Here is a 13,100-nt window from a genome sequence, read left to right on the forward strand (position 1 = left end):
CGAGTCAGGGCGAAGTAATATGGAGTCAGAAACAGAGGGTAGAAAGGTAAAAAGCAATAGTGGAAGGCCGAGTAAACAAAGGCAAGAAACAAAAAGGGCCACACTACATCATAATTCTAAAAGGACAAAGGGTGTTAAAAAAACAAGCCTGAAGGCTTTGTGTCTTAATGCAAGGAGTATCCGTAATAGGGTGGATGAATTAACTCTGCAAATAGATGTTAACAGATATGATGTGATTAGGATTACAGAGACGTGGCTCCAGGATGATTAGGGCTGGGAACTCAACATCCAAGGATATTCAACATTCAGGAAGGATAGAATAAAAGGAAAAGGAGGTGGGGTAGCATTGCTGGTTAAAGAGGAGATTAATGCAATAGTTAGGAAGGACATTAGCTTGGATGATGTGGAATCTATATGGGTAGAGCTGCAGAACCCCAAATTGCAAAAAATGTTAGTGGGAGTTGTGTACAGACCTCCAAACAGTAGCAGTGATGTTGGGGAGGACATCAAAAAGGAAATTAGGGGTGCATGCAATAAGGGTGCAGCAGTTATAATGGGTGACTTTAATATGCACATAGATTGGGCTAACCAAACTTGAAGCAATACGGTGGAGGAGGATTTCCTGGAGTGCATAAGGGATGGTTTTCTAGACCAATATGTCGAGGAACCAACTAGGGGGGAGGCCATCTTAGACTGGGTGTTGTGTAATGAGAGAGGATTAATTAGCAATCTCGTTGTGCGAGGCCCCTTGGGGAAGAGTGACCATAATATGGTGGAATTCTGCATTAGGATAGAGAATGAAACAGTTAATTCAGAGACCATGGTCCAGAACTTAAAGAAGGGTAACTTTGAAGGTATGAGGCTTGAATTGGCTAGGATAGATTGGCGAATGATACTTAAGGGGTTGACTGGATGGGCAATGGCAGACATTTAGAGACCGCATGGATGAACCACAACAATTGTACATTCCTGTCTGGCGTAAAAAATAAAAAAGGGAAGGTGGCTCAACCGTGGCTATCAAGGGAAATCAGGGATAGTATTAAAGCCAAGGAAGTGGCATACAAATTGGCCAGAAATAGCAGCGAAACCGGGGACTGGGAGAAATTTAGAACTCAGCAGAAGAGGACAAAGGGTTTGATTAGGGCAGGGAAAATGGAGTACGAGAAGAAGCTTGCAGGGAACATTAAGACGGATTGCAAAAGTTTCTATTGATATGTAAAGAGAAAAAGGTTAGTAAAGACAAACGGACGTCCCCTGCAGTCAGAATCAGGGGAAGTCATAATGGGGAACAAACAAATGGCGGACCAATTGAACAAGTACTTTGGTTCGGTATTCACTAAGGAGGACACAAACAACCTTGCGGATATAAAAGGGGTCAGAGGGTCTAGTAAGGAGGAGGAGCTGAGGGAAATCCTTATTAGTCGGGAAATTGTGTTGGGGAAATTGATGGGATTGAAGGCCGATAAATCCCCAGGGCCTGATGGACTGCATCCCAGAGTACTTAAGGAGGTGGCCTTGGAAATAGCGGATGCATTGACAGTCATTTTCCAACATTCCATTGACTCTGGATCAGTTCCTATCGAGTGGAGGGTAGCCAATGTAACCCCACTTTTTAAAAAAGGAGGGAGAGAGAAAACAGGGAATTATAGACCGGTCAGCCTGATATTGGTAGTGGGTAAAATGATAGAATCAATTATTAAGGATGTCATAGCAGCGCATTTGGAAAGAGGTGACATGATCGGTCCAAGTCAGCATGGATTTGTGAAAGGGAAATCATGCTTGACAAATCTTCTGGAATTTTTTGAGGATGTTTCCAGTAGAGTGGACAAGGGAGAACCAGTTGATGTGGTATATTTGGACTTTCAGAAGGCTTTCGACAAAATCCCACACAAGAGATTAATGTGCAAAGTTAAAGCACATGGGATTGGGGGTAGTGTGCTGACATGGATTGAGAACTGGTTGTCAGACAGGAAGCAAAGAGTAGGAGTAAATGGGGACTTTTCAGAATGGCAGGCAGTGATTGTGATGTACCGCAAGGTTCTGTGCTGGGACCCCAGCTGTTTACATTGTACATTAATGATTTAGACGAGGGGATTAAATGTAGTATCTCCAAATTTGCGGATGACACTAAGTTGGGTGGCAGTGTGAGCTGCGAGGAGGATGCTATGAGGCTGCAGAGTGACTTGGATAGGTTAGGTGAGTGGGCAAATGCATGGCAGATGATGTAATGTGGATAAATGTGAGGTTATCCACTTTGGTGGTAAAAACAGAGAGACAGACTATTATCTGAATGGTGACAGAGTAGGAAAAGGGGATTTGCAACGAGACCTGGGTGTCATGGTACATCAGTCATTGAAGGTTGGCATGCAGGTACAGCAGGCGGTTAAGAATGCAAATAGCATGTTGGCCTTCATATCTAGGGGATTTGAGTACAGTGGCAGGGAGGTGTTGCTACAGTTGTACAGGGCCTTGGTGAGGCCACACCTGGAATATTGTGTACAGTTTTGGTCTCCTAACCTGAGGAAGGACATTCTTGCTATTGAGGGAGTGCAGCGAAGGTTCACCAGACTGATTCCTGGGATGGTGGGACTGACCTATCAAGAAAGACTGGATCAACTGGGCTTGTATTCACTGGAGTTCAGAAGAATGAGAGGGGATCTCAAAGAAACATTTAAAATTCTGATGGGTTTAGACAGGTTAGATGCAGGAAGAATGTTCCCAATGTTGGGGAAGTCCAGAACCAGGGGTCACAGTCGAAGGATAAGGGGTAAGCCATTTAGGAATGAGATGAGGAGAAACTTCTTCACTCTAGAGTTGTTAACCAGTAGAATTCCCGACCGCAGAGAGTTGTTGATGCCAGTTCATTGGATATGTTCAAGAGGGTGTTAGAATATAGACCAAGAAAGCAGGAATGGGGTACTGAAGTTGCATGTTCGGCCATGAACTCATTGAATGGCGGTGCAGGCTCGAAGGGCCGAATGGCCTACTCCTGCACCTATTTTCCATGTTTCTATGTCCTTCCTCAGATTAGGAGACCAAAACTGAACACAATATTCCAGGTGAGGCCTCACCAAGGCCCTGTACAACTGCAGTAAGACCTCCCTGCTCCTGTACTCAAATCCCCTAGCTATGAAGACCAACATACCATTTGCCGCCTTCACCTCTACTGTACATTCATGCCAACTTTCAATGACCGATGAACCATGACACCCAGGTCTCGTTGCACCTCCCCTTTTCCTAATCTGCTGCCATTCAGATAATATTCTGCCTTCGTGTTTTTGCCCCCAAAATGGATTACCTCACATTTATCCACATTATACTGCATCTGCCATGCATTTGCCCACTCACCTAACCTGTCCAAGTCAACCTGCAGCCTCTTAGCATCCTCCTCACAGCTCACACCGCCACCCAGTTTAGTGTCATCTGCAAACTTGGAGATATTACACTCAATTTCTTCATCTAAATCTTTAATGCATATTGTAAAGAGCTGGGGTCCCAGCACTGAGCCCTGCGGCATCCCACTCGTCACTGCCTGCCATTCTGAAAAGGACCCGTTTATCCCGACTCTCTGCTTCCTGTCTGCCAACCAGTTCTCTATCCACACCAGTACATTACCCCCAATACCATGCGCTTTGATTTTGCACACCAATCTCTTGTGCGAGACCTTGTCAAAAGTCTTTTGAAAGTCCAAATACACCACATCCACTGGTTCTCCCTTGTCCACTCTACTAGTTACATCCTCAAAAAATTCCAAAAGATTCGTCAAGCATGATTTCCCTTTCATAAATCCATGCTGACTTGGACCGATCCTGTCACTGCTTTCCAAATGCGCTGCTATTTCATCTTTAATGATTGATTTTAACATTTCCCCCCCTACTGATGTCAGGTTAACCAGTCTATAATTACCCGTTTTCTCTCCCTCCCTTTTTAAAAAGTGGGGTTACATTAGTTACCCTCCAGTCCCTCGGAACTGATCCAGAGTCAATAGACCGTTGGAAAATGATCACCAATGCATCCACTTTTTCTCGGGCCACTTCCTTAAGTACTCTGGGATGTCGACTATCAGGCCCCGGGGATTTATCGGCCTTCAATCCTATCAATTTCCCTAACACAATTTCCCGCCTAATAAGAATATCCTTCAGTTCCTCCTTCTCACTAGACCCACTGTCGCGTAGTACATTCGGAAGGTTATTTGTGTCTTCCTTCGTGAAGACAGAATTGAAGTATTTGTTCAATTGGTCTGCCATTTCTTTGTTCCCCATTATAAATTCACCTGAATCCGACTGCAAGGGACCTACGTTTGTCTTCACTAATCTTTTTCTCTTCACATAACTGACTGCAAAAGCTTCTATAGATATTATGTTCCCTGCAAGCTTCCTCTCGTACTCTATTTTCCCCCTCTTAATTAAACCCTTAGTCCTCCTCTGTTGAATTCTAAATTGCTCCCAGTCCTCAGGTCTGTTGCTTTATCTAGCCAATCTATGCCTCTTCCTTGGTTTTTACACTATCCTTAATTTCCCTTGTTAGCCATGGTTGAGCCGTTTTATTTTTACTCCAGACAGGGATGTGCAATTGCTGAAGTTTATCCATGTGATCTTTAAATGTTTGCCATTGCTTATCCATCGTCAACCCTTTAAGTATCATTTGCCAGTCTATTCTAGCTAATTCACGCCTCATACTGTCGAAGTTACCTTTCCTTAAGTTCAGGACCCTAGTTTCCGAATTAACTGTGTCACTCTCCATCTTAATAAAAATTCTACCATATTATGGTCACACATCCCCAAGGGGCCTTGTATAACAAGATTGCTAATTAGTCCCTTCTCATTACACATCACGCAGTCCAGGATGGCCAGCTCTCTCGTTGGTTCCTCGACATGTTGGTCTAGAAAACCATCCCTAATACACTCCAGGAAATCCTCCTTCACCGCATTGCTGCCAGTTTGGTTAGCCCAATCAATATGTGGATTAAAGTCGCCCATGATAACTGCTGTACCTTTATTGTACACATTCCTTATTTCTTCTTTGATGCTGTCCCCAACCTCACTACAATTGTTTGGTGGTCTGTACACAACTCCCACCAGCGTTTTCTGCCCTTTGGTATTCCGCAGCTACACCTATACCGATTCTACATCGTCCAGGCTAATGTCACTACTTACTATTGCATTCATTTCCTCTTTAACTAGCAACGCCACCCCGCCTCCTTTTCCTCTCTGCCTATCCTTCCTAAATGTTGAATACCCCTGGATATTGAGTTCCCAGCCTTGGTCACCCTGGAGCCATGTCTCCGTGATGCCAATTACATCATACCCGTTAACTGCTGTCTGTGCAGTTAATTCATCCACCTTATTCCGAATACTCCTCGCATTGAGGCCCAGCATCTTCAGGCTTGTCTTTTTAGAATTTTGCTGTAATGTGGCCCTTTTTTGTTTTTTGCCTTGGGTTTCTCTGCCCTCCACTTTTACTATTCTTCTTTCTATCTTTTGCTTCTGCCTCCATTTTATTTCCCTCTGTCTCCCTGCATAGGTTCCCATTCCCCTGCCATGTTAGTTTAACACCTCGCCAACAGCACTAGCAAATTCTCCCCCTAGGACATTGGTTCCAGTCCTGCCCAGGTGCAGACCGTCCGGTTTGTACTGGTCCCACCTCTCCCAGAACCGGTTCCAATGTCCCAGGAATTTGAATCCCTCCCTTTTGCACCACTCCTCAAGCCATGTATTCATCTGAGCTATCCTGCGATTCCTACTCTGACTAGCACGTGGCACTGGTAGCAATCCTGAGATTACTACTTTTGAGGTCCTACTTTTTACTTTAGCTCCTAGCTCCCTTAATTCGTCTTGTAGGACCTCATCCCATTTTTTTACCTATATCGTTGGTACCTATATGCACCACGACAACAGGCTGTTCACCCTCCCTTTTCAGAATGTCCTGCACCCGCTCCGAGACATCCTTGAGCCTTGCACCAGGGAGGCAACATACCATCCTGGAATCTCGGTTGCGGCTGCAGAAACGCCTATCTATTCCCCCTACTCCCCTATGGAGTGCCTTCACTACATGCATTGCAGTAGTTCAAAAAGGTGTCCCGCCACCACCTTCTCAAGGGCAAGTAGGGATGTGCAATAAATGCTGGCCTTGCCAGCGATGCCCACATTCCAGAAACGAATTTAAAAAAAAAAGCTGAACTGTACCCTTATGGTGGATGTAGGGAAATATCAATGCCCTGTAAACATCTTAGAACTAAAAAAATAGAGGAATGATTATGTAGTTAGAGACGACGTGTGGGGACCATATTTTTGTTGTTTTTGAGAATTATTTAAATGACCAGTGAAGTACAAGAGGGAAAATGACTGAGCCAGTAAATTTCATTTGTGTCTGCCAGTAACATTAATTGATCTCGATTATAGTCTGCTTCGAGTTCGTCTTGTAGATAGTTGAGCCATATAGACTTGGAAGATCGCAGGTTTGATCTTCTTTGCTGAGACTAGCTTACTTCTGCTGATGCATTATTGAGGGGCACTATGGTCTTTGTGCTCCTGCAGGAGTATGGGGTGAATTATGCCATAATTGTTGCTCCTGATTTGCTATCCCAACAGTGGTTGTTGGAAGCGTGTGTAAAACTGCTGAGACTAGAATCTGATCGGCTGTATTGTTTTCACATCCTTTTCCTCATTCCCCTTCATTTCTTATCAAGTTCGCACATGAATAATGGCCATTTTGGGCAGGGACCTGGAGGGCAACTGCCACCCCTAAAACCATACCTTGGCAAAGCAGTAGCGCTGAGGAGGGGAAAATATTGATTGGCCAAAATATAGAAACAATTGTAGTCCTCTGAAGTTGTATTAATGATGTGTGAAAGAAAACACTGCTCTGGTTGATTTGAGAGTGTATATTGCAGGAACTACTCACAATATGCAGATATGGTTGCTTAATTTTTTATCAAGTTATGGCCAGAAGAATTATGTTAATGAGTTTGTATACCAGCTTTTACCTGAATGTGGTACAAAAGATTACATTGCGAAAATAAAATGCTTGGATTATGGATATTTTTGTCGTATCCTGGCTGGCTTCTCATCTACCACTCTCTACAAACTTGAGCTCATCCAAAACACTATTGCCCGTATCCTAACTAGCACCAAGTCCCATTCACCCATCACCCCTGTGCTTACTAACCGACATTGGATCCCAGTCCAGCAACGCCTCAATTTAAACATTCTCATCCTTTGTTTTCAATCCTTCCATGGCCTCTCCCCTCTCTATCTCTGTAATCTCCTTCAGGCCTATAACCCTCCGAGACCTCTCTGCTCCTCCAATTCTGGCCTCTTGCGCATTCCCTATTTTAATCGCTCCACCGGCATTGCCTTCAGATGCCTTGGCCCTAAACTCTTGAATTCCCTTCCTAAACCTCTCTCTCCTCCTTTTAAGATGCTCCTTAAAACCTACATCCATCTGTCTTAATATTTCCTTATGGCTCGCTGTCAAATTGTGTTTTATAATGCTCTTGCGAAGTGCCTTCGGACATGCATTTTACTACGTTAAAGGCGCTTGTACATATGCAAGTTGTTGTATTGTACCATATTTGAAACTTTTTATTTACTTTCAAAATACTGTGTTTCTCAAGCCATGTTTTTTTTTCCTGTTTCCTAAGGTATGTTATTGTAGAATGTGAAGATCAGGATACTCAACAACGTGATCCAAAAACTCATGAGATGTATTTGAATGTGATGAGGAGGTTTAGTCAAGCCTTGCTAAAGGTATTGAGAATGGCTGTTTTCAATTTTGTTTTGAAAGCAGAGCTTGTGGGTTCAAATAATTAGTGTTATCATTATAAGTAGAAATGTGGCTGCAATTGGTAGCCTGAATTTGGTGGAGGAAGACACAATTGAATTAAAATGTATCTATTTTTTAGAGCACACACTTTGACAGAGGAGCTATTTGCATGCACTATGCCATTATATTTGTTTTGGCTAGTACCAATGGGCCCAAATTTGGCCCACCCATTTTTTTGCCGCAGTCACCGGAGATGCGCCAACTTTCTAGGGTAAAAACAGCACCGAAAAGTTCTCCCTGGATTCTGGCCTCTCCCATGGCTTGGCGCGGCGTGGTTTGTTAGGGGGCGAAGCTAAGGCCCTGCACGAAAAACAGTGCTGGCAGCTCAACGCATGCGCACTGGAGGTTTCGCGCATGCGCAGTAGCTCCCGTCCCTATCCCCGGCCGAGTGGCCTCATGGCTGGCTGCTGGAATAGTCAGAGAGTCAGTCAGTCAGAGCGAGTCAGTCAGAGAGAGAGAGAGAGAGAGAGTGGAAGTAGAAGTTCCATGTCTCCTTTGGCACGTTGGCAGTTTATCATAGAAGTCATTTTCTGCTTGGATGTCGACGGCCTGTGCTCTCCCCGTCATCCCACACCTATCCCTGGCCAAGTGGCCTCCTGCACTGGCTGGCCCATTGACTTCCCAGGCCCGAGTTAGGAAGGTAGGACTTAAGTTTTATTTTTTATTTCTTCTTGATGGTTTTTATGCTTCTTGAATGTTGTTGTGCTTTGTAAGGTCCTCTTCCCTTCCCGCCCCTATCTCTGGCTACCTGTGCTGGTTTATTAACTCTCCGCAAGAGTTTTCTGTGTGGCCACATACGCTGGCCTAAGTTAGTTTGGAGCAACTATTAGCTGTCTAAAGTTTCTTAAATGGCCAAAACGGGCGTAGGTGGCTGGTCACACCCCCTTTTGAAAAAAAGTAAACGAAACTAAAAAAAATCCTAACTTAACTCACTTACACTGGCGCAAATTGAACGTGCAAAATGGGGATTTTTAAGATACTCCAGAAAAATCAAGTGGCTCCAAAAAAAACGGAGCAACTCCTGGCCAATTTTTGGCCCTGTATCACTAATTAAATGTCCAGATCATAGTACAATGTAATGGAAAGGACAGACTTGTTTTGTGTCTTGATTTTAGTTGATTTTAAACAAAAACCGCTCCAACAGTCACAATTCTTTATATGTGGCCCAGCTGAGCAAACAATGTAATGCTATTAAGGTTGGGCTTTTTGTAAATAATTCCATTTGCACTGATTGGCCGTGGTTTTCTACATCTTTGGTTGCTGTTCGACAATTTTCCATCCTTCCCTATGTGGTGGCAATTTGGGGATGGAGAATGCAGGAGCAGGAAACTGCACCTGCCATCTTTTTACTATCCTACAACGGAACATTTTAGAGGGATATATGTTAAAAGGTTCAAATGTTGGCGGTTTAGACTTTTTTAATATAGGTGAAAGAACACACTAAATGTGATGGCTTTTAATTTTTTTTAATGAAAGCCTCAATGTATTGTTGCTAAGTTTCTACTTCAGTGTGCACCAAACAACTCATGAGCAATACCATGGGATATCTGCTGAAGTTCAAAACAATTCTGAACTGGACTCTAACTTTAAATTTGTCATTGAGTAATTTCTCCATTAAAGAATGAATTTGATTCCATAGGTAAATAGTCTGGATCATAAATTTTATTCTGACCAATTAACATCATCTTGTACATTCCTGTGTTTGTACTGAGATTCAGACTCTTGGATTTCTGTGTCCTTTTTTTAAAAAAACGGATTGATAGATAGAGTTGCATTTGTCCTGATTGGTCCTCTGGGTACCCCTATCCATGTGTTGCTGCTTTATACTAATTCGGGTAGTTTCCTGTGCTGAGTGACTTTTTAGTCACCGTGTTTTCTTGCTATAAAACCATGATCATGAAGCTGCTTGTGAGGTAACTGCACTGAACAGAACTGAGTATTTTAGTTTGAAGGATATTTAGTTTGAAACACAGATCTACAGTGCAGAAGGAGGTCATTTTGGCCCATCGTGTCTGCGCCGGCCGACAAAAAGCGCCGGCCCTCGGTCAGCAGCTCTGAAGGTTACATAATAAACCTATGAACAATGGCGGAAAGGTAAAGAGCACCCAGCCCAACCAGTCTGCCCCATGCATCGCAACATTTTACACTCCACCCCAACCGGAGCCATGCGATCTCCTGGGAGAGGCAAAAACAAGATTTAAAAACCCAGGCCAATTGGGGGGGAAAGAAATCTGGGAAAATTCCTCTCCGACCCATCTAGGCGATCGAAACTCATCCAGGAGATCACTCTGGCCATATTTGATTCCCTGCAGTATCATCATCCCTGCGCCAGTCAACAAGAGGTTATCCAGTCTAATCCCACTTACCAGCTCTAGGTCCGTAAGCCTGCAGGTTAAGGCACTTCAAGTGCTCATCCAGGCACCTTTTAAATGTGGTGAGGGTTTCTGCCTCTACCACCCTTCCAGGCAGTGAGTTCCAGATCCCCACAACCCTCTGCGTGAAGAAGCTTCCCCTCAAATCCCCTCTGAGCCTTCCACCAACTACCTTAAAACTATGCTCCCTCGTAATTGACCCCTTCACCAAGGGAAATAGGTCTTTGCTATCCACTATATCCAGGCCCCTCAAAATTTCATACACCTCAATGAGGTCTCCTCTCAGCCTCCTCTGTTCCAAAGAGAACAGCTTATCCAATCTGTCCTCATAGCTAAGATTCTCCATTCCAGGCAGCATCTTTGTAAATCTCCTCTGCGCCCTCTCCAGTGCAATCACGTCCTTCCTGTGATACAGCGAGCAGAACTGCACGCAGTATTCCAGCTGTGGCCTAACCAGAGTATTGTACAATTTAAGCATAACCTCCCTGCTCTTGTATTCTGTGCCACGGCCAATAAAGGCAAGCATTCCATATGCCTTCTTAACCACCTTATCCACCTGGCCTGCTACTTTCAGGGATCTGTGGACAAGCACTCCAAGGTCCCTTTATTCATCTACACTATTAAGTGGCCTACCGTTTAATGTGTATACCCTTTCCTTATTCGTCCTCCACAAGTGCATTACCTCACACTTCTCCGAATTACATTCCATTTGCCACTGTTCTGCTCACCTAACCAGTAGATTGATATCCTCTTGCAGTCCATGACTTTCCTCTTCATTATCAACCACACAGCCAGTTTTAGTGTAATCTGCAAACTTCTTAATTATACCCCCTATATTCAAATCTAGATCATTGATGTATACCACAAAAAGCAACGGACCCAGTACTGATCCCTGCGGAACCCCACTGGAAACATCCTTCCAATCACAAAAACATCTATCAACCATTACCTTTTGCTTCCTAACTCTAAGCCAATTTTGGATCCAACTTGCCACTTTGCCCTGGATCACATGGGCTTTTACCCTCGTGACCAGTCTGCCACGTGGGACCTGACCAAAAGCTTTGCTAAAGTCCATATACACTATATCGTATGCACTACCCTCATCAACCGTCCTGGTTACCTCCTCGAAAAATTCAATCAGGTTAGTCAAACACGATCTTCCTTTAACAAATCCGTGTCCCTAATTAATCCTTGTCTTTCTAAATGTAGATTTATCCTGTCCTTTAGGATTTTTTCCAATAATTTTCCCACCGCTGAGGTTAGGATGACAGACCTGTAATTACTCGGCCTATCCCTTTTTCTCTTCTTAAACGAGGGTACCACATTAGCAATCCTCCAGCACCATGCCCAAATCCAAAGAGGACTTGAAAATGATGGTTAAGGTCTCTACTATTTCCTCTTTTACTTCGCCCAATGGCTTGGGATGCATTTCATCCGTGCCTGGGGACATTCACTTTCAAAGTTGCTAAACCCCTTAATATCTCCTCTTTGTTTATTTCATCCAGAATTTCACACACCTCCTCGAAAGCAGTATCTGCATTGCACCTTTCCGATGTGGCTTGATCAAATAGTAATTTTTAATAACTCAATCTTTTAGGGAGACAAGAATGTGAGAGTCATGCGCTCTCTTCTCGCTGCTCAGCAAACATTTGTGGATCGACTAGTGCACCTTATGAAAGCAGTTCAGCGAGAAAGTGGGAATCGGAAGAAAAAGGTATTTTCACAACTAGCTAGTTACTTCACTGAAATAAATTTGAGTAGTATTGCAATTTACTGTAATTTCTACATTTTAAATTGCTCATTACAATTACATGATTAATTGTAGGACAAACACTTTTTGTCAACTTTTTTTTGTATAAATATATGATGAGAAGTGTGTGTATAGATATATATTGATATAGTTATCGATGGAGTTCAGCACAGCTCTGTCAAAGTTGTGATTTCTTAAGACTGGTTTTGTGCAAAAGATATTTTATGACTGGATTAAAAATTAAGACGATAGTCTTGTTTCTGTTTTTTTTCAGGAGGCTTATAATTATCTCATAAAAATTTAGATTATTGTACCAAATTCCCACAAATTATTAAGAATCCACAGAATTTAGTATCCATATACCACAATATCAAACTTGTGATATAGTGATAGTCATAATATCTAATTTTGTTTTGAGATCCCTCCTCTACCCAGAGATGTTTGTGGATGATTGTTTCAGCACTAACTCTATTTTTTAAAGTAGTCTGTAATTTATGCAGGTACTTCCTCAGTACAGCTACTTAATGAAGATGTTTGGATTAAATATGAAAATTGTTTATGCATGAATATTTACAGCTAGTCTTAGAGTTCAGCATCACTCATTTATAATGATTCGATTGTTTTTTTTTTCAACATTCAAACGAGGTATTGATCAAGTAATGCAGAAATTTCCTGTCTTTGTCCAAATAAACTCCTATTGTTTCTAATTTTGAAGGGTGTTATACACACGCCTATACATCACATTTGTGTGTGTTGGTTTGGATTTTGAAGAAATTTAACAAGTTGTTCTAATATCTTTCTAAAAAAATGGGAGGGGAGATAATTTCCAAAATATTATAACTCTAATTTTAGTATTTCATTGTCCTTTATAAGAAAGCTGAACTTGTAGTAACATTTTCACTGGTACATTAAATCACTTGAGAACAAATAATGCTTTCCAAAATTCTTAGTCCTTTTCCAGATTCTTCACAACCATGTCTTTAGAAATCCATTTCATGTTTCTGTTGCAAGTTCCACCTCGCAACAGAAACCGCAACTACAGCTTCCATTTTCTAAAATAAATGGTGCCCTGGCCTCACTACAATTCTATATTATATCCTTTCATTTAGAGGCAATATGGATCCTTATTTGTCATGTATCTCAAGCCACCTAAT

At 42.6% G+C, this 13,100-nt stretch overlaps 1 protein-coding gene across 2 annotated transcripts in view; it reads left to right on the top strand.

Moving 5' to 3' along the window:
- Nucleotides 1–13,100, top strand: part of pik3c3 (phosphatidylinositol 3-kinase, catalytic subunit type 3) — a 155,846-nt gene that overhangs the window by 81,124 nt on the left and 61,622 nt on the right. For both annotated transcript variants that reach the window (XM_070868410.1, XM_070868411.1), the window contains 2 exons: nt 7,643–7,748; nt 11,794–11,910. In XM_070868410.1, the coding sequence (XP_070724511.1) occupies nt 7,643–7,748; nt 11,794–11,910 (223 nt within the window). The remainder of the gene's footprint in view (nt 1–7,642; nt 7,749–11,793; nt 11,911–13,100) is intronic.

The sequence above is a fragment of the Pristiophorus japonicus genome, chromosome 2 (genome assembly GCF_044704955.1).
Source record: "Pristiophorus japonicus isolate sPriJap1 chromosome 2, sPriJap1.hap1, whole genome shotgun sequence".
NCBI classification, from domain to species: domain Eukaryota; kingdom Metazoa; phylum Chordata; class Chondrichthyes; family Pristiophoridae; genus Pristiophorus; species Pristiophorus japonicus.